This window comes from Zalophus californianus, chromosome 6, assembly GCF_009762305.2.
Source record: "Zalophus californianus isolate mZalCal1 chromosome 6, mZalCal1.pri.v2, whole genome shotgun sequence".
In the NCBI taxonomy this organism is placed as follows: domain Eukaryota; kingdom Metazoa; phylum Chordata; class Mammalia; order Carnivora; family Otariidae; genus Zalophus; species Zalophus californianus.
Window position 1 is genome coordinate 64,890,877 of NC_045600.1, and position 21,581 is coordinate 64,912,457.

Sequence of the window (21,581 nt, forward strand, 5' to 3'; positions counted from 1 at the left end):
GTTAAGCGACTGCCTTCAGCTCAGGTCATGATCCCAGGGTTCTGGGATCGAGCCCCGCATCAGGCTCCCTGCTCGGCCAGAAGCCTGCTTCTCCCTCCCCCACTCACCCTGCTTCTGTTCCCTCTCACACTGTCTCTCTCTCTCTCTCTATTAAATAAAATCTTTAAAAAAAATTTTTTTTTTCTTTAAGCTATTGCTTTGTTTTCTGAAGATTGAACTTAACAAAGTAAGGCATATTTTCTCCTTGGTTTTGGAAATAAGTTTTTCCAAAGCTAGTATGGTTTCTGGCAGCTATTCCAAACCGGTGCATTACTGTTTAACTGAAATGTGATTATCACCATTGCAGTGCATAAACATTCACCTCTTGGGGTGTATTAAAACTGAACTGAATAAAAATTAGTATATATGTTTATTTTTCTCTTCTCTACTTTGGTTGTATTTTTCTCTCCAGTATTAAATGTTTGGAAAAGACTGAAGGATGCGAAAAGAGAGTTTATTTTGTGTGCTCCCATTTGTGACTTATGGGAAGTTATGTAGATTGATTTGATTATGAAATGGTGCTATATAAAGTTTAAGAATATTTTTATATACAAATGTTAATATGTTGACTTTCTCAATATTATTTTGCCTTTTTCATACTTTATTTTTGTGTACTTTTCTCACATTTCAGTTATCCACTAACGACCAGCATCTCATTTAACACCTTAAATGTTATAAATAGCCTAGCATATTTGTAATTTAGGCATGCCTGCTGAAGTTGGATTGTAATACATCTTTTTAAAAATCTTTTACTCTTTAGTTGTTAACCCTTTATCTTGTTTACTTACACAAAATAATTGATAGTAACTTAATAGAGTGGTCATTTCTGCTCTTACTGTTAAGTCAGAGTGCTAGTTTCCCTGGTTATCTCAGATGCCTCAACTTTGTCCTTTATAAAATTACCATCTTTAAAAATGCTTGTAATGTTTGGAGGCTGGATTTTCATTTAATTTTTCAAGGAGTGGTACTCAGCTAAGACTTTGTGGTCTGTTTATGGAGGGAAAAGGTTAAACCCATTTTTGCTTAATTAAAATTCTTGGTACATGAATCATTCATCTTTGAGGCATTTTATTAAGGGGGGGAGTTTATTGTCTTCCCATACCCAATTTTGCCAAATTTTTATGTATTAAAGGCAGTTTCAGTTCTGCCTTTCTGATATATGGTCCTTTTATTCCTTTTATACAACCTATAGAATTGTTAGACTCCAAAGATTTAGAATTAGTATATGTACTCCAGTAAATCATTTAACACCTTTTTCAGGTCAACGTGTAAATTGTTACAGATAGGATCAGTGTATATGTGAAGGGACATAGGGTTCTTAGGTGGATGAGGGAGAGGACAGGTCCTCTGTAGAGAAGATGAGCCAGACAAGATGACAGAATACCTTTATCTGAAGGGAGAGCTCTTGGTGAGGTAATGATAGTTATATTAAGGGAATTCTCATCACTTTTCAAAAACCAACTTTACAAGCATATGGAAGTAAAGATAATGTTAGAAGACATTTTTGTTTAATCAAAAGCATCTCATGCTGTTTAACTTGGTAGTGGCTGTGTGTATAATGCCTAGAACAGGAGACATTCAATAAATAGTTGAATAAATATAACAATTTAAAAAATTCAGAATTGGTCTTTCTGCATAAAATAGTGAATGTAGGATTTTTTACCATGTTCCAGGGATAGATACTTGGGATAATAAAAGTAAAGCAGCTTAGAATAATAGTCACTAACAGTTTATTGCTTAAATAGTCAAACTACAATATTTTTCCCTGCAGTTCTATTTTTAATACGTGCTTTTCCTCACAGCCAAATGTTTACAACTATAAGTAGTAAGTAAAAATTTACCAACTTAGCTATTTTTTAGTACATGGATGACTTTGAGTATAAGCCAAATATATCTATACACGTATAAAATTAAGGATATAAATAGAAAAATACCAGGCAATCCTGCTGTCTTGTTCAGTGTGATACTCCCGTTATGTTATGAAAATACACTACAAAAGAAACTTCATGCCTAATTCCCTTCCATTTCATTCATAATTACAACTTTTTAGTATATCAAGTAACAAATATTGTTGGTTTTAAAACAACATCTATTGGGGCAAAATAACATTTTAACTGAATTAACTGTTTCATTTTCCTTATGTGTTTAATACAATGATTAGAGAAGGAATGTTGCTTTTGTTCTGAATATCATTTTATTGAGCTATGGAATTTGCATTTCTATACATATAATACGCATTTTAGAATTCTTAAGATTTGGATGCACGATATTTCCTCTTTCCTGAGTTTCTAAGGGTCATGATTATGAAGTCTCGGCAGAGTTTTAACAATTCTAAATTGTCATTAGAAGGTAGTAGCTTTAAATGAATGCTTATTTGCTTGAAACAGCTGTTGGCATTTTTAATATAATAGTTTTGTATCTGATCCTAGTATGCTATATAGTATTTTGGTATGAGAAAATGACTTATACATTCTATCCTCTTGCACTTTTTCTTTCAGTTGTCAGAACGTCCCCATTATTGCTGGGATTCCAAGAAGTCTCTACAAATGCCTCTGATGACATCGGAAACAATTGGTTCTAATCCTGTGAACTCTCTTGTGAAGAAAGCATGTGACTCCTTTGGTTTAGAGGCCATATCTTTCAGGTCATCCAAAGGTGCCCAAGCCACACCAACAGAGAAGATGGTGATACCTACAATGAAAATATTTTTAAGTGAATTAAAACCAAGTTCCAGTTTATATATAAAATCAGGTGTAAATATTTTTCATGAATTACTAAACAGTAACAGAAAAAACTCTCTAGTAATGTCTGAAGAACTAAATCTCCTTCACCAAATGGTTAGGTTTTAACAGTCATCATGATGAGAATGACCAACAGTTGAATCAAAAACAGAAGCTCTGCCATCAGTATAAATTACATTAACCGATAAATCACATGATCATTGACAAATACTGGATAAGCTGATAAAGATCTTAAAAAAAAAACTAATAGTGAAATGGTGAAAACTTCCTGAGATTGGCATGAGAATGAGCTGTCTACTATCATCACTCTAATTATTTTACTGGAGTCCTAGCCAATGTAACAGCATGAAAGAATGGCACAAAATTTGGGATACATAAATGGAAGTTTTCTAAGTCTGTTGCATTGCCAGGCATGGCGACTAGGCCTCTGTGAATATTGAGAGCTTTGTTCCATTTTGATTTGTATATTAAATTGGCAAACTGACCTGCAGTCAGAAATTTGACCAAAGCAAAAATCTGGTGATAAAAACAGCCAAAGAGAAAGGTCTGTGAAGCTGGAATAATTTCTCGTTATACACACTGAGGCATAACCTCTGCATTCCCTTGTGCTACTGGAAGGCTTTTACTCTGAATACATTTTGGCTAGGGTGATAACTACATTAGTTTGATTTCACCTCAATCCCAAGTGCAGTAGTTGTTTACCATCTTTCTTTTGGATGAAATTCCCTATAATGTTTTGAGAGTTTCTGAAATAACTTCTAAGACTTCATACCCCTTCTAGTGATATTCTGTGCCAAGAGTTGTGAATATTTAAGATATAAATAAAGCAGCTTTAGTTTATATAAAAGCTCCTTGAAACTATTTATTACACCCAGTCAATACTCATCTGGCAAAAAAAAAAAAAAAAAAAATTCTCCCCTCAGGTTTCGTCACTTGTAGATTGAATTCAAGCTCAGAGTGGTTAGCTTGGACCAAATACATAATTACAGCTTAAAAAAAAAAAGTTATGGGCGCCTGGGTGGCTCAGTTGGTTAAGCGACTGCCTTCGGCTCAGGTCATGATCCTGGAGTCCCGGGATCGAGTCCCGCATCGGGCTCCCTGCTCAGCAGGGAGTCTGCTTCTCCTTCTGACCCTCTTCCCTCTCGTGCTCTCTGTCTCTCATTCTCTCTCTCTCAAATAAATAAAATCTTAAAAAAAAAATTCTAAAAAAAAAAAAAAAAAGTTATGACCCAGCCCTGAAAGCCTACTCTGTATTCTGGCTTTTGTTAACTTTGTAACTTTGACTTTACTATCACTAAAGGGTAGTTTTTATGAAAATGGCATGGCCCAACCTCCTGAAGTTCAACTAATTAAATAAGGAAAATATATTTGAATTAATGAAGTTCACTTAATTTAGCCTGAATCCAAGCCTGTTAACCATAAATTATTTCAGTAAGCTACATTTTTAAAAATTTATTTAGAGAGAGTGCATGCGCAAGTGGGGAGAAGGGCAGAGGGAGAGAAACCCTCAAGCAGATTCCCCATGGAGTGCCGAGCTCCACGTGGAGCTTGATCCCACAACTGTGAGATCATGACCTGATGCTAAAGCAGGAGTTGCAAGCTCAATGGACTGAGCCACACAGGTGCCCCTGTAAGCTGCATTTTTAAGGAGTATGATAGCAAACAGGTCTTTGATCTGGATTAGTTGCTGATGTATAAAATAAGCCAGATGTATAAAAAATAAGCCAATGTATAGCTTAAATTCCATGTATCAGTTTACCCACTAAATAACACTATTCCATCAATATATAAGTACATAAGTACATTAACATGCTAATAAATGTATCAAAGGAAAAAGGTTAAGTCATTAGGAATTAAATAGGGAAAAGGATATATGTAAGAGTATAAGAAAATGCAAGGCTGCTAATTCCCCTCTCCCAAGTTAGCGTTTTTGTTAAGTAGTATTGGACTGCAGTCACTCAGTTTTATCCCAGGAAAGGGAATGCCAGCTTTTTGTTGCCCTATTTGATCTCAGCAACACATTATGCTAATGTTTTCAGGAATGAGTTGCCTTTGCCAAAAGTAATATTAAGGTTGGGGTAAGGGAGAAAGAAGACCTTTTTGTACCCTTTTACAACATTAGAGTGTGTTTTTATTATCTCAAGAAGAAAAAGATACTAAAAAGGAAGTTTAGATGGAACAGAATTAAAGTCTACTGGTGACCTTAGAAAACTCATGCCAGACTCAAAACTACTAAAAAAAAAAAAAAGATAAATTATCAAATAGATTCATGGTAAATTGTGATATACTGTGATCTTGGGGGGATATATTCCAAGTTTGAGCCAAACATAAGCACTTGTAACATGTTTCCCTGACACATGACATGGTTCTCCTGGGCGTTCTCCCAACAATACAGTGATGAGGAGTGTGGACTCAGCCAGACTGCCTGGATGTGAATGCTGGCCTCACCACTTGCTAGCTGTATGGTTTTGAGGAAATTTGTTTCCTTATCCGTAGAATGAGATTCATCGGACTGGTTTGACAACTCAGTTAAGGTTGGGTAAAGCTCTTAGAACAGTGACTGCCATAATGCAGGTGTTTGTTCAATAAAATAAATGCTTAAGTTTATATTTACAAAACTCACTGAACCCCTCAGTTCCCTACCCAGACGGACAAGAACCTTACCTGCATCGTGTGCAGCAGCAGCAGGGCCTCGAACATCATCATAGGACTGGCCGTCTGTGACAATTACCAGGAAGTTCTTGTTGGGGCTCTCCCTCATGGGACCAAACACATTTCTAACAGTGAAGGAGATGGCATCGCCTGTGGCTGTCCCACCGCTCATATAGCGAATGTTTCTGATAACAGCTAGGACATTCTCTTTGGTGCTATAATCAGTGAAACTGAATTCTGTGCGCTGATCATAGGTGAACTGTACAGCAGCTATCTTGGCACCAATGTCTGAGATTTCAAAAGTCTTGGCTATGTTGGAAACAAATTCAAGCATGAGGCGAAAATTACTGTCTCCAACACTGCTGGAGCCATCAATTAGAAAGGCTATGTTCACTGAGTTGTAACAGGTCTTGCTGCACATCATTTGCTCATGAGTGCAGAGTTTCTGAACCAGAGGCTTTACATATTTTGTGGTACCAAACCAGTTAGGCATGTGGTAAGAGAAGAAGCCATTATTCCGACAGACAGCCTAATGAGGGAGAGAGAAAAGGGATCAAAAGTTGTTTCTTAAAAATTACAGAAACATTACGGGCGCCTGGGTGGCTCAGTTGTTAAGCATCTGCCGTCAGCTCAGGTTATGATCCCAGGGTCCTGGGATCGAGCCCCTCATCGGGCTCGCTGTTTCACGGGAAGCCTGCTTCTCCCTCTCCCACTCCCCCTGTTTGTGTTCCCTCTCTTGCTGTGTCTCTCTCTGTTGAATAAATAAAATCTTTAAAAAAAATTATAGAAACATTAAAACAATTATAAAAAACATTCTGTCTTGACTGTTCAAAGTTAATTCAGATAAGAGCCAGTCAGCACTATGCCTCGAGGTCCAAAATTAAATCACTACCTTAACAGAAGACACCCTCACCTCCTTACCTTGTCAACAAATGCAACATCCTGAACCATCCCCAGTTCTTCAGGGATAGGCTTGGCCACAGAAACTATAAATACATTGACACCGAACTCTCTGGCCACGATGCCTGCTTCTTCAATGTCATCAGAAGGCCAGCCATCAATAAATACCACCACCACTTTGGGGATCCCTCTTCTTACTCCAGTGTCTGCTGTGAAGAATTTCTGGGCGGTATGCTTCAAGGCTTTTCCTAGGTTTGAAAAAGAAGCAAGCTGGAAAAGCACCACCGCTCAAATGACATTTCCATTTCCCTGTACCAGCTTGATGCCACCAAAGTTTAAGAATTTAACTTACATAGAACTTGGTTCTATAATAGATGGGAAAGTTTAATTATCCATCAGGCTTATTTGTTTTGTCTTCACAACCCACATTACTTCCCCCATCACCTCTCAGAAGCTTCATGTTTTCTTACTGTACGTCAATCACCAGTCAGAAACCCAACTGACTCCCACTCCTGTACTTTTGCTATCTAGCCCCTTGCTGACTGACTAGTACCACTAGAGACTCTGAACAAGAAATCTTCCTTCAAAGGGTCTGTAGTGCTTCTCTAGTTCTTTCTGCCCCATCTCCATTTGTTAAATCAGTCTGTTGATCTTCTTTTTAACATGCTGAACAGTGGCTATCTGTTCTATCCAAGCAATATGAGGATTATAAAGCACAATACTTTTTTTGTATTTTAAACAAGCAATATTAATTAGCCCTTTGGCCTATTTTCCATTACAAATTCAGTATCTTAGATGACTGACTACAAATCTAGCCAAGATTTCAGTGTCAGGAGGAAGAGGTTCACATCTGCTTATATAAAATAGCCTAAAACTTTTATAGGTCTGATCACTCATAACCTTCTCTTGTGTTACATCCCAGGGGTCAAAGTCTACTTACCTGTATTGGAATTACCCCCTCTGAAACCTACTTCCTTTATGGCAAACAAAACATCTTTGGCTGATGTAAAGTTTTTCAAGTAAAATTCTATTTTGGGATGTTCACTAAGTGGAAAAATGAAAAAATGTTATCTAGGGAGAACTGGAAAGGTAAAACAAGCAACATTATATATGATAAAAAAAGTCTTTAAATTAGACAATGCCTAAGTTTCTTTCTTAATCCCATAGTATACAGTCAATTAAGGTATTGCATCCTTACTTGAATTTTAAGGCATCTTTCAGAAATGTAACAAAAACCATTGCTACCTTGAGGGTTTACTTTATTCTGGGTAATATGCTATATACATATAACATGTGTCATCTCATTTCATCATAACTCTACAAGGTAGAAACTATTATCCCTATTATATAAATGAAGAAACTGAGGCTCAGAGCATTTAGGTAACTTGCCCAAAAAACATAGCTGTACTTCAAATTCAGGTTTGTCTGACACCAGAGTCCATGCCTAACCTATATGGTGCCCCTCAAACCAGGCCTGGCTCAGAACACTGGGCTTAATGGAAATCTGCAGAGTTGGGCAGCACAGAGTTGGAAGGTGGCTGGGTGTGAGGTTAGGTCTGTTCCAGTGTGAGACCCTGGTAGCACTCAACAGAATGGGCCTATTAAATACTCCAGTTTCTGGTCAGAAGAGGCAATTTCAAGGACACTGGGACCAACATTTTAAGAATGAGAAGGTATAAGAAGATAAATTATGAAGGATTACAATATTGAATTTTCGTTGTAATAAAGGATATTGACATTACCAATCTTAATGTATATTATAATATTTGGGATTTTCCATATTTAATAGAAGAATTTCAGCTCACTTTTTTTTTCAGCTCACTTTTATCACTACTCTGTGTTCAGTAGAGACCATGCTGAGTAAAAACAGTTAAAAGCACCATTTTTGTGTTTAGTTTTTAGATAAGTCAGTATTTCATTAAGTGTAAAATTTTAAGATCTTAGTATTATCAATCATCATTAAGAGTTTTGAGACAAATATAGCACTGGTTGTATTTCTGTATATCTGGTGGAATGCTGGGCCACAAAATCAGATATTGTGGGTTGATAACCTTTTCACTTGAATGGTCACTTTTCAACTATCCAAATTGTGATTTGAGATTTAGTCTTGTTTTTGCATCCTTAATGATATATTCTGTTATTCTGCTTAAATATAAACTCTTGATATAGTTTATTCTGATGTTCTTCCTAAAGTAGGAAAACTATAAGCCAAGAAGTTATAGAGAAGCTAGTCTTTGTTTGAATCTACAAGATAGTATAGCTTTCGTCTTGAAAAAGACTTGGATACAAATCGCAAAGAAAAAAATTAAGAAGAAAAGTACTGAGGGGAATTTGCCTGAGATGTTAAAATGTACAATAAAGCTACAATAATCTAAGCATTGTGGAAAAGCTGTGGAATTAGCTTATAGATCAAGGAAACTGACTTGCCTAAACTTCTATATAAAATTGATATTTCAAATCAATGGAATAAGAAGCTCATTTGTTTTAAAGGTATGGGACAAATGGTTAAATTATGTAGAAAACAAAGTTAAATTCTCCTACCAAAAAAAGTATCTACATTAAGAACCAGTTGTAAAAAAATAACATAATGAAACAGAAATTAATACTGGTAGTACTGGTGCTACACTTACACACTGCTGATAGCAGTTTAAACTGGATCAGCTTTCTAGAAAGCAATTTAACTTTGTATCAGAAGCCTTAAAAATGTCAGAACCCTTTGACCCAATTTCACTTTCAGAAATCTAGTCTAATGAACTAATCAAAGATGGCACAGGATAACATAAGGATGTTAAATCATAATGTAATGGGTAGGGATGCCTGGGTGGCTCAGTCGGTTAAGCGTCTGCTTTCGGCTCGGGTCATGATCTCAGGGTCCTGGGATCAAGTCCCGCATCGGGCTCCCTGCTCCACGGGCCACGGGGAGCCTGCTTCTCCCTCTGCCTCTGCATCTCTCTCTCTGTCTCTCATGAACGGATAAATAAAATCTTAAAAAATATATATATAATAATGTAATGTGTAATGGTGAAAAAAACAAGAAAAAACAGAAGAATGGTTAAATACCATGCAAAGGAACATTATAAATTTTTTTTATTTTGTGAGGGCATGGGTGAGTGGGGGAGGGGGCAGAGGGAGAGAGAGAATCTTAAGCAGACTCCATGCCCAGCACAGAGCCCACACAGGGCTGGATCTTACGACCCTGAGATCATGACCTGAGCCAAAATCGAGAGTCAGACGGTTAACTGACTGAGCCACCCAGGCATCCCCAAACATCATTTTTTGAAGAGCAGTTGTGATCTGGTAAAATGCTCAAATGATTAAGGATTAAAAAAACAGGACATAAGACATTTTTATAGTTGGAGCTTTTGACAAAGCAACACACATATGTAGGAGGGGTGGGGGATAGGCAAAATGGGTGAAGAAGAGTGGGAGTTGCAGGCTTCCAGTTATGAAATGAGTAAGTCAGGAGAATAAAAGGTATAGCATAAGGAATGTAGTCAGTGGCTTTGTAATAGCATCCTATGGAGATGGATGGTAGCTACACTTACAGTAAGCATAGTGTTACATATAAAGATGTTGAATCACTATGTTGTACGCCTGAAACTAATGTAACATTGTGTGTCAACTATACTTCAATTATACACACACACAACACACACACGTACAAATTTTCTTAAAATACTGAAAGGAGGGGCGCCTGGGTGGCTCATTCAGTTAAACGTTTGCCTTCGGCTCAGGTCATGATCCCAGGGTCCTGGGATGGATCCCTGCTCAGTGGGGCATCTGCTTCTCCCTCTTCCTCTGCCACTCCCTCGGCTCATGTTTTTTTTCTCTCTCTCTCTCATAAATAAATCTTTAAAAAAAATAAAGGATATAAAACATTTTATAGTGATTATCTCTGAGGGGCATATTTGGGAAATTGGTTTTCTTTGTGCTTTATATGTTTTTCAAGCTTTCTATAGTGAGCATATTATAATCCTAAAAGCCATTGATATTATTTTTAAATGAACAAAATTAAAAAGGTGGAGCTTCAGATCTCCAAGGAACTATGGTAAATGTTTAAAAGAATGACAGAATAGGGAGGAGGGATAGACAGATCATTACTTCCTTCAGCAAAGAGGAATCAGGAATTGAGCAGACTATATTGTGCAGATATAATTTGTATAGCAACAAAACCTTTTAGTCTACCTTCTGGTCCTCAAATAGCATATAATTCTCAATCTTTTTATTCCAAAAAGGAAGCACTTAGACCTACCTAGTCTGCTTGGCAGTCTTAAACCCTGTATTTATAGTTTGGGAATTCAGATAGTCCACACTCAATATGTTTATATTGAACCGAAATGCATGTATCCACTAAAAGGATTAATCATTTATCATCAAGTCTCCACCCATTTTAACAAGATTGGTACCTGGCTTGAACAAGGCCCACGTGTGGTCCCTCTGTTCCAATTCCCAACATTAGAGCCACTTTGCCAACAAAATTCTTCTGTAGATTAAATCGGCGCTGCCCAATATTAAAACTTCCATCAATCAGAAATGCAATATCAGCTTTACAGTCTGTGAATACCCAAACAAGTCTTTCTGTTAGCAGTTTCAAGAGAGAGGGAGGGAGGGAGAGCAAATGTTACTTTCCCAAATGGATATCTGGACTTTTACCTTTATTGCCAGTTTTCTTCTCAGGTGTTTTCTTTAGTCGTTTCCCTGAAACCAAGGAAGCACTTGGCATTAGTGAAGGAAGACAGTTTCATAGCAAGAAGCCCACATGGGGAAAAGCTCATGACAAGGAGTGTCATTCTTAAAAATACTTGTTTTAAAAAAATTAATTTCCTAAAAAAATTAATCTTCTCATGGTTTTCTGGATTGGGGAAACAATGCCCCAGTAAAGAAACAAGTCAGAACTGTTGTAGGCCTATATATTTGATATGCCACTAATTCAGTACTTGATATCTCAAACCCACAGTTGAGGCAGGACTGGAAACTCAAGAGTTAGATTCTAATGTTCTTAATTTCTTTGACTTTAGAACTGCCAGTCTTGGGGCGCCTGGCTGGCTCAGTCGGTTAAGTGTCTGCCTTTGGCTCAGGTCATGATCTCAGGGTCCTGGGATCAAGCCCTATGTCAGGCTCCCTGCTCAGTGGGGAATCTGCTTGTCTCTCTCCCTCTGCCCTTTCCCCTGGCTTGTGCTCTCAAATAAATAAATAAATCTTAAAAAAACAAAACAAAAAACTGCCACAGTCTTAGGAAAAGAGATCCCTGGCTATTTGTTAAAATGGATCCATACTAATTCCTTTTTGCATATGGCAAATGCAACTAGGAAGTTCATGGTACTTTTACTTTGTCCAGTTTCTAGGCATGGGGTTTATCAAATCAGAAATAGGACTTCAAGAGAATGTTTGGTAGCAGAGTTTATAATTGAAAATAGAATGATATGAATTTGAAATAAAGTATATGTTTCTTTATGTAATATACCAGTAAACACAAGATATTTGTTTTATTTTATTTTAAAAGATTTTATTTATTTGAGAGAGAGAGAGAGAGAGAGAGAGAAACAGCATGAGAGGGGAGAAGGTCAGAGGGAGAAGCAGGCTCCCCGCTGAGCCGGGAGCCTGATGTGGGACTCGATCCCAGGACTCCAGGATCATGACCTGAGCTGAAGGCAGTCGCTTAACCAACTGAGCCACCCAGGTGCCCTATTTTATTTTTTTAAAGATTTTACTTATTTATTTGACAGGACACAGCAAGAGAGGGAACACAAGCTGGGGGAGTGGGAGAGGGAGAAGCAGGCTTCCCGTGGAGCAGGGAGCCCAATGTGGGGCTCGATCCCAGGACCCTGGGATCATGACCTGAGCCCAAGGCAGACGCTTAATGACTGAGCCACCCAGGCACCCCTTTTTTTTTCATTTTTAAAGATTTTATTTATTTGAGGGCACCTGGGTGGCTCAGTCAGTTAAGCGTCTGCCTTTGGCTCAGGTCATGATCTCAGGGTCCTGGGATTGAGCCCCGGGTCAGGTTCTCTGCTCAGCGGGGAGTCTGCTTCTCTTTCTCCCTCTGCCCCTCCCCCTGAGATCATGACCTGAGCCAAGGTCAGACGCTTAACCGACTGAGCTACCCAGATGCCCCTGTTGTGTGTTTAATATCAATTTCCTTTAAAAGGAAAGCTATCAACAGCACATTTATTTTTAATTTCCAAATGCTGTGCCAGGCAACTAGGAGATAGCTTCCATATTTCATACCTGTTGGTGGACGTGCTGTGGACACTGCTTGTCCTGTGGCTTCCTGGGTACCACTTTTTCCTTCTGTTAAAAATAAAGAGAAGACTATTTTTTCCTCTTCCTTCTTTACCATCAAAGCATAATGAATATAATTTAGGGGTCTACGGGATGATAAATGTAATCGAGTGATGGCAATTACATCAATACTTGCTTCATGCTAGTTTCAAAGAACCAAAATGGGTTTTTAGCTATTAAATCATATTTTAAAAGGATCACCAAAAATGAATTCACATTCATTTTCATTCACTAGTGTTTTGATCTAATGTTACCTGGTAAATATCAGGGCATTCTGATTGCAAACAAGGCAAGTTTCTTTTTTTTTTTTTTTTTTTTAAGTAGGCTCCAGTCCCAGCGTGGAGCCCAACATGGGGCTTGAACTTATGACCTTAAGATCAGGATCCGAGCTAAAATCAAGAGTCAGATGCTTAACTGACTGAGCCACCCAGACACCTCAGACAATGCAAGCTTCTACTGCAATCTTCTAACAGCAAGATTATTCTTCTCGCATTCAGCCAAGTTTATCTTGAGTGGGTCTTTGCCTGTCCAGTCCCCTGACTCTAACCCATTGTTGACTCCTCTGAGTTTTGATTGTAGGCTTTTTCATCAGAGTCAAAGAGATTGGACTAAGAAAAGCAGAAAACTTTTTTTGGCGGGGGGAGGGTGAAGTAATGTTTACACAAAAGTAAGAATAATGTAATTGTACCTACTTGTCACTGTGAAAGAAGCAGACCATCTGGAAAGTGTTTGAGACTGAATGCCATTGGCAGCTACTGAGGAATAGTTTTCTCGACCTGGTAGGCTATATATTCGCACAGGTCCCCCTGAGATGCTGATTACTCCCCTGTAACACAGAAAAGCAGCTGATATTCTACCCACACTTTTTCAGGCTATCTGACTGACTTCTAGTGCCATGTTACATCTATTGTTCTGATTAATCAAGAAAATCGTTCATCAGGGAAGATATATATGGATGCTGCCAGCCTTTTGAAAAACTTGCTTACACAGGTACAAAATATGCCTGGGAGAAATGGTACTGGGCTGTCAAACTTCTTAAATGTTGATAGGAACATACCTGTAGGATCCTATTCCCTACAGCTCAGAGATTCAGAGTTAATAGAACCAAATAATTTTCTTAGTTTTCCTAGGTACTTTATATGTCCTTGGACTTCGTTAAAAAAAAAAAAGTTTTACAGGATAGCAAAGTGCGTGGTGAATATGGGCTCTGGAGGCAGCCTGGGCTCTCAGTTCCAGTCCGGGCCCTTGCTAACAGTGGCAAGATAGTTGGCAACTCTGAGTTCAGTTTCCTCATCTATAAAATGGAATAAAATTGTACCTACTCTCTACAATTGTAGAGTTGTCATGGAAATTAAAAACAATGTCTAGCACAAGGGTAAAAACTCACTAATATATTACATGATTAGGAGTGTTCTAAAATTCTAGGGATCTAGCTATCAAGAAATAATACAATTTGCTGTTTGTCAGAAAGCTTCCTTTGTGTAGCTGGTGCTTCAAGGATATCCCCCAAAACCTTAAAAAATGTATCCATCTTCTGTGGCCAATATTGGCACCAAAAGAAAGAAGGTGTGTGTGGGGGTCCATTTGGCTAAAGAGGGAAAGGGTATTATTAGTACACTTGGATTTCTCTCTCCTTGCATGTTTCAGCTTACCTGTGGACAGCTGCGCCACATATGCTTGATACAGACGCATACACTATGTTCCCAAACACCGAGAATTCCTCAAGAGCACAGCCCCCTGGGCAAAGTACATCTGCTTTCTCTTTCCTGATGTCCAGGCCTCGGGTAAAGCATGTGATAGCAATGGGAACTGAAAAGAAAGGAGGGAATGTAATGACATTCTTAGGATTTTGAGGGGTGTCGGGGGTGGGGTGGGAACTAGGGTATGAGATCAAAGATTTATCTCCCTAATTTCTACACTTCTTGTTAAGAATATTAATGTATGTATGGTTCCACACCATTCCAAATTTTAGCTACCCAAAAACAGTTTTCCAATTTAATCTACTCCTCAGCCACTACAAAGCCTATTGGAAGAATTTTCTCAGTTCTTAACAGTTTGGGAATACATAATTGGAAATAGAACTAGAAAATGACATTAGTCACTCACCATTTATTCATTCTACAAAAATAAAAATCTCAATTTTTACAATAACAACTATGGACACAGTTGCTTGAGGTAAAGATATTAAAATCTGGGCTGAGCCTGTGAGGAACATTTCCCTTTTTTTTTTTTTTAAAGTAGGCTCTACACCAAGCGTGCAACCCAATGCAGGGCTTGAACTCACGATCCTGAGGTCAAGCCCTAAGCTGAGATCAAGAGTCACACGCCTAGGGCACCTGGGTGGCTCAGTTGGTTGGGCGACTGCTTTCGGCTCAGGTCATGATCCTGGAGTCCGGAGATCGAGTCCCACGTCGGGCTCCCTGCTCAGCAGGGAGTCTGCTTCTCCCTCTAACCCTACCCCCTCTTGGGCTCTCTCTCACTCTCTCAAATCAATCAATCAATCAATCAATCTTAAGGAAAAAAAAAAGAGTTGCACACCTAACCAACAAACCACCCAGGCACCGCAATGAGAAACATTTTCATAGACACATGCACAAACCTCTAAGGTCCCATCCTTTGCTTCGAGGACCATTTATACCAGTTTTTCTCCAAATGCAGTGCCTTAAAATTGTATCTTAATTTAAAGAAGCCAGTGAACAGATGTTTCCCTTTACAAGTGTCATTTAGCTCAATCACTCATTTTACAGATGCAGAAATTAAAGCAATGGGGTTAATTTGCCCTAGGTCACACAGCCCAACTCCTGCAGGATAGGAAACAGGGAAGTTAGTCTCTATGAAATGAAGCATTTTTATCTGAATTGAACCTGCTTATTTCTGCTCCAAATCTGTCAAGAGAGATTTATCATGCAATGAATGCATTTTTTAGAAAACAGTGTTAATACTCTCAAATTTTACATACCAACCCAAACTAATCAAGAATTGAAGTTCTTACTATAAAAGATGTTAGGCAGACACAAGTTATTGGCAGCATGTAACAATATGTTAACTCATCAATTTACTATAAATATTAAGTTGAGAATAATGTTATTAAATACTATTTTCCAAACAAGAAATTGTGGTTATCCAAAACTTTTTGAAACAAATGTTAATAAAAAACCAAAAAAGCACCTTATTTTTTTCCAAGACAGAGTAATGCTGTCTGGTCATCTGCCCACTTGAGCAGCCTTCCTCTACCAATGACCCTTTTCTACGAGCTCTCTACGTTGAGCTGCACCCTGAACTATACATCTCTATTGGAAGGGAAGGCAGAATGCCAGCTAAAATGCCGATTCCTTAGCTCTGAAACACTCTAGATTGCTGGGAAAGTTAAAATCCTTACCCAAAACAGTAGCCTCATACCGGTGAGCCTTATACATGTGACCAAACAGCCTTAATCCTTCCTCCCACTTTCCAGGTCATCAGAGGCTCTGCCTTTAGCTGCCAACACTGACTTGAGTGAGGGAGGGGGGGAGAGAGGGAGGGAAGGCGGGGAGAGAGAGAGGGAGGGGAAGAGAGAGAGAGAGAGAGGGAGGGGAAGAGAGAGAGAGAGAGAGGGAGGGGAAGAGAGAGAGAGGGAGGGGGAGAAAGAGAGAGAGAGTGTGTGTGTGCACGTGTGTGTGGTGGGGGTGGGGTGCTGAAAACAGCCCAGTGCAATGCTTACCCTCATTTCTCCTTTCAAGAACAGGATAGATTTTGTAAAAGAGTTTGCCATTTATATTGTAGAAAACACACACACATACTCGGACTTTTACATGTGGAACAAACTTTTTAGACTCTCTCCAATATGAGATGGGCTACAAATAGGGGTTACGCCTAGAAACCAGGGATTCAAGCAAGGTGGGACAAGGATGTAAGTATCGCTGTCTCTGTCAGCTCTGACAGTGTGAAGTCGGCTCTGGGAGGCTTCTTCCTGACTTCAACCCGGGAGACAACCCGAGACTGGTGTGCCACTCGCTAGGACTCAACGAATACTCCCCTGCCTTGACCTTTCGATGCCGATGCTCGGCTTGCCAGGTGCCTCCCGCGATGTGAGTGTAGATTCGGGGACGCTTCCTTCTCCGCGCCTTGGGAAGAACGTCCCCTTCAGGTACCAGGGGCCTCCTCGCGTGGGAGTAATGGGTAAGCCGGAGTAGATACGCCGTGGGTATGGATGGGTGTGCGCCCGGCAGCCGCTCCAACCTTGGCGCCCTCCAGCTTTGGTCCCCGGGACCAAGGTCTAGGGGCTCGGTCTGAGCGCTCTTCTACCTGCCGGCCCCCAACCCCTCCCACCGCCTGGACTTAGCCCTGCTTCCGCGACAGAGGAACCCGCAACTCACCAGCTCCCTGGCTGCCCGCAGGCTCCGGCAGCAGCAGCAGACAGACACCTGCGAAGAAAGGACAGCGGGAGGGCTGGCTCCAGCTTCCGCCCCGCTTGGTGCGACGGGAAGGGAGTGGGGAGGGGCGCGTACCCACCGAGGCAGAGAACGGGGATCCAGGCTGCAGACATGGTAGTCGAGGGGCTCCTCGGACCTGGGAGACAGGGAGAATGCGAGGGAGGCTCCCGGGAACGGAGGCCCCTACTTCCCCACCACACTGCGCCCGCCCTCCCCTTGGAGATCCCGCACCCCTCGGAAACCAGGGGCGGTGGAGGGGGGGGGGGGTGACCTAAGAGGCCGCTGCCCGGGAGCTAACGCCTCTCTATCTGCTGGCGATGCTCTGGCTGCAAATCGAGCCAAACCCAGCATCGATGTGCAACCCCGGCCCGGGAAAGGGGGTGCGATATCAAGACAGAAAGAAGCTGGGAACGACAAAGGAGAGACTCGGATAGGCAGGTGTCAGCGACCCGCACGCCCACCGCCGGACGCCCAGAGTTCCGCACCTGAGTCGGATCCTTCTGGCTGCGCCCGAGTGCGGAAAGCGTGTCTCCTGCCGCCGCTATAAAGGCCTGGCTGCGCGCATGAGCACTGTGCGGGGGGCGTGCGAGGAGGGGGCTGGGAGCCTGTCCCCGGGGGCTGGGCGGCGGCCGTCCAGCTCCGCCCCCATCCCCTCCCGGTCGGGTAGTGAGGCCCGCGCCGAGGCGCCTCACCCCCCGCAGTGCGGACCTCGGCCACCTAGACGCCGCGTCCGTCCCTAGGGGAGGCGCGAAGGCCCGGGGTCAGCATCTCGGGGCCCCCGTGGGACCCGGCGTCAGGGGTGTCGGAACGAGTGTAGAACGGCGGCTGGGCCCGTGCCTGGAGACGCGCGGGGTGAGCCCGGGGTTTACGGCGCCGGCCGCTCAGGCTTGAGTGCGCTCCGGGCGGGGCGGCTGCCCGACGTGAGCGGCCAGCCTCACCCGGGCTGGCGAGGGCGGGTCCCCGGCGCACGGTTCCCGACGGCGGAGCTGCGGCCCTCGCGGGGGAACTTGGGCTTTGCTTCGGCCAAAGCGGCTGAGGGGGCGCAGGGCCGTTGTCCGCCCAGAGGCCTTGCGTCCTCCGGAGAGCTACCAGCTCCACGCTGCCTCAGAACCAAACTTCCCAACTTCGTGCTCCGGTGGAAATGGAGTTCCTACTTCTAAAGTAAAAGCAACCTGGGTTTGACAAGCGCGTGCTTGGTATTTTTAGAAACCCTGTCAACTGATTGGTTATTCTTTCGACCTTAGGGATCCAGCCTTCCGACTTGGTTTCTGCTGGAATTGGATTTTCCCCAGCGGGCTCCATTTACTGTAATGGGTAAGGCCACGCTTCTGAGGTGGCCCGGGCCCCTCAGTATCTGCCCTTTCTTCCTTTCTAGATCAAGAAGGATTTATGCTTGATTGCCATTCCAAATTCCCAGACCTGTGGTCTGTTGTGATTGCACAGAATCTCCGATTTGGTAATGTGTCCTCCCTCATCCTGGTAACTTTTAACAGGTGGAAATGGGAGAAAGAGCGGAATTCACAGGGAGTGTGACAGACACGTGACTTCCATGGCAACCTAGGAACCACCTCCAGACCCAGGAGAGGTGGCAGGATGCTGTTTTGTTTTGTTTTTTTTTCCAAATAGTTTTGTGTTTTTTTGTTTTGTCCAAAGAATAGCATTTTATTTTAGTCCAGGGAATAACCAATAATTTACATGCCATAAAATCCATCCCTTTTAAGTGTAAAATGCATGATTTCCTGTGAGTTTACAGAGTTGTGCAACCATCTCCACAAGCCAGTTTTAGAATATTTCCATTACTCCCAAAAGGATCCCTTCTCATCATTGACAGTTCCCTTACCCACCCTCAACCCTAGGCAACACTGATTTGCTTCCTGTCTATGCATTTGCATTTTATGGACATTTTCTATAAATGGAATGATACAGCTTTGAGTATAATGTTTTTTGAGGCTTATCCATGTTGTAGCATGTATGCCTTCTTCCTTTTTATTGCTTAGTGGTATTCTCACACATTTTGTATTAGGAAAGAAACATACCACCATCACCTGGAAGCCAAATATTGGTTTTACAACTATTCTCTCCATCTGGAATGAGTCAGTCAGTATTTGTACCAGGCAACTGGGGAGTGCTGATTTCATTCCCTTTACTATTTGAATGTCTTCTGGAGAAAGAGACTCATTAAATAACATTTGTTGGCTGGAAGGTTTTTTATTCTTATTTTCATGGCTTCTTTAAAGATTTAATCTCTTCCATGGCAGAGAGTTACCTTTTTCTTAGAAACCCAGTAATCTAGCCACCGCCCCTGATATTTTTCTTGGGAGAAATTTCAAGCCTTCAGGACTATTAAAGCTGTCTTTTTCATTATTGCTTATTGAGTGTCCTCAATCAGCATTAGATAATCTCCTCCCAATTAGGCTGGGCAAATTGTCATGATGCTACATAATGAGGGAGAGTTCACATCCTGGAAAAAAGCTACCACTCCACAGCTCAGCGGGCAGGTGCCTAAATGGCCAGAGGGGTGCATGCTATTTAGGACTCCCACAGGGCACAACCCTCCTGTGATGTAATTTCACTGAACCATTTGGCAGAGTCAAAACTATGCAGCTATTTCCATTGACTGACCCTAAGTCTGTGACTATTAAAAAATAAAGGAAATACCTCATTGAGTTTCATGGTTGTTTACCCAAAGATACAATTTTAATTATTTTGTTTTGAAACATTTAAGAGAAGTTATTCTTCGCTTATTTTTCTGGTTTGAAAGTCCAACCAAGGAGGGTGGGGGAGTGGGGATGAGATTTCTCATTCTTAGTTTGTATCTCATACTCACTATAAGTAAAATGAGGAAAAAATATCTGAACTTAAGAGGTAGTTTTATCTGGAGAGGGAAAACCAAAGAAATCTGGGTATGTTTGACTTAAAAAGACAAATTGTTAAAATTACAGTTTTGTATTCAGTTGGGTGACATTTCCGGTTATTATACTCCTGAGATGCATGGTTAGTTTACCCTGCTTTAATTAAGACAATTTGATATTCAATATTTACACTAACTCCCTGCAGAGCAGTGGATTCCTAACCAGGCTGCACAATGGAATCACCTGGGGAACTTTAAAACTATTGAAACCTGAGGTGTAATTGGTCTGGGATGGGACCAGGGTATTAGAACTTTTTAAAGCTCACAGGTGATTCTAATGGGCTGCCCAGGGTACGTAATACTTAGCTCAATGTTAGAGGTTAAGCTAATAATTGTAGTTTTTCCTTTTTTTCATTATTCTTTCATTAAAATTCCATCAAAAATATACCTACTGTATTTCCCGGATAAAATATGGAAGCATCTTCTGGCCTGATGGTTGTTTAAAGACAGTCCTTAACAGAAGAGTTGAAAACTCAGTTTCAAAAGTAATTTTTCCCGAGTGTGCTGTCTGGTCTAACGGTGTGTGGAATGGGCTGACTTTGTTAAGGGAGTGAACTACGTCTAAAACTAATCCCCTAGGTGGCATCTTTAGGCTTCAGGATGCTGCTGACAGCTCAAAAGAGTTTCTCAAGAATGGTATGGTTATCTGATTAGATTTGGCTCATTACCTATATGGATAAGCTCTTAGTTTACAGGTCCCCTCTCTGTTCTGTTTTTACCTAAGTATGAATCTGGTGTCATCTGGAAGTTTTTATATTTTTGTTGTTGGTCTTTTATTTTTATCTTTAAAAGGAGTGTCAGCCCTGTCCCACCCGCTATACTAGTTTAGCTCCCTTGTAAACTTACGTAGCTAATACAATACATAGTAACTTGGTTTTATTTCTGTTACAGTGACCTTAAAGTGAATTTTTTCCCTTTAGGGAAGTGTACGTTTATCCTGCAGTATCCCATAGGCTCTTACGGTTGGTTATAGACCATAATCACTTTGAAAACTCCCATCACCTATGTTATTCTACCACATTGATGTTTTTTTGCTAGATCTAGTTTTTCTGATTGTTTTTGTCCACATCTAATACTAAGCAAGTATGTACCTCTAGCCTTTTGGTTTTTGATGATTTCTGGCAATGTAATAAATGTCTACAGCTTCTGAGGAGTGAAAATCAAATGGTTGATGCACACTAAATTCTATACCTGAAACTAATATTACACTGTATGTTAATTAACAGGAATTTAAATAAAAACTTGGAGAAGAAAAATTTGATTCTGAGATAGCCCTATGACCACTAGAAATCATTTTCTTTTCCCGGAATTCACTTTCCTTTCCTATAAAGTGAAGGGGATCAGACCAAGTGATTGGAAGGGACCTTCCCCTGGCCACTTGCTGTGATTGGGCAAATGCTCCCCAGGCATATATTGGCTTTGAGGGTTATGTCATCTCTCTGGAGTCTGGGAGGTCTTAGGAAACACTGACTGCGTCTCAGCTGTCCCTCTGCTGTCCCAGGACCCATCCTTTCTTAGCAAGTTCTCGTTCTGTTCACCTCTCACTGCTAAACTATGGACTGGATCACATTTGCCCCTATTTAACAAGAAATAATAGAGGTCACATTGGCCACTGAAGTGCCACTGAGACTTCCCTTCTGAGCA

General features: G+C 41.0%; 1 protein-coding gene across 1 annotated transcript; it reads right to left on the minus strand.

Annotated features, from left to right (window-relative positions):
* Positions 1 to 1,455: 1,455 nt before the first annotated feature.
* Positions 1,456 to 17,600, minus strand: COCH (cochlin). The gene is made up of 12 exons (XM_027572303.2): positions 17,512 to 17,600; positions 17,106 to 17,162; positions 16,970 to 17,017; positions 14,267 to 14,423; positions 13,307 to 13,440; positions 12,561 to 12,623; positions 10,986 to 11,030; positions 10,739 to 10,886; positions 7,273 to 7,376; positions 6,354 to 6,580; positions 5,445 to 5,961; positions 1,456 to 2,730 (listed from the first exon to the last, which is right to left on the minus strand). The coding sequence occupies exons 2-12, from the start codon at positions 17,137 to 17,139 to the stop codon at positions 2,555 to 2,557; spliced, it is 1,653 nt and encodes a 550-aa protein (XP_027428104.1). The 5' UTR covers positions 17,140 to 17,162; positions 17,512 to 17,600; the 3' UTR covers positions 1,456 to 2,554.
* Between the last annotated feature and the right edge of the window lie 3,981 nt (positions 17,601 to 21,581).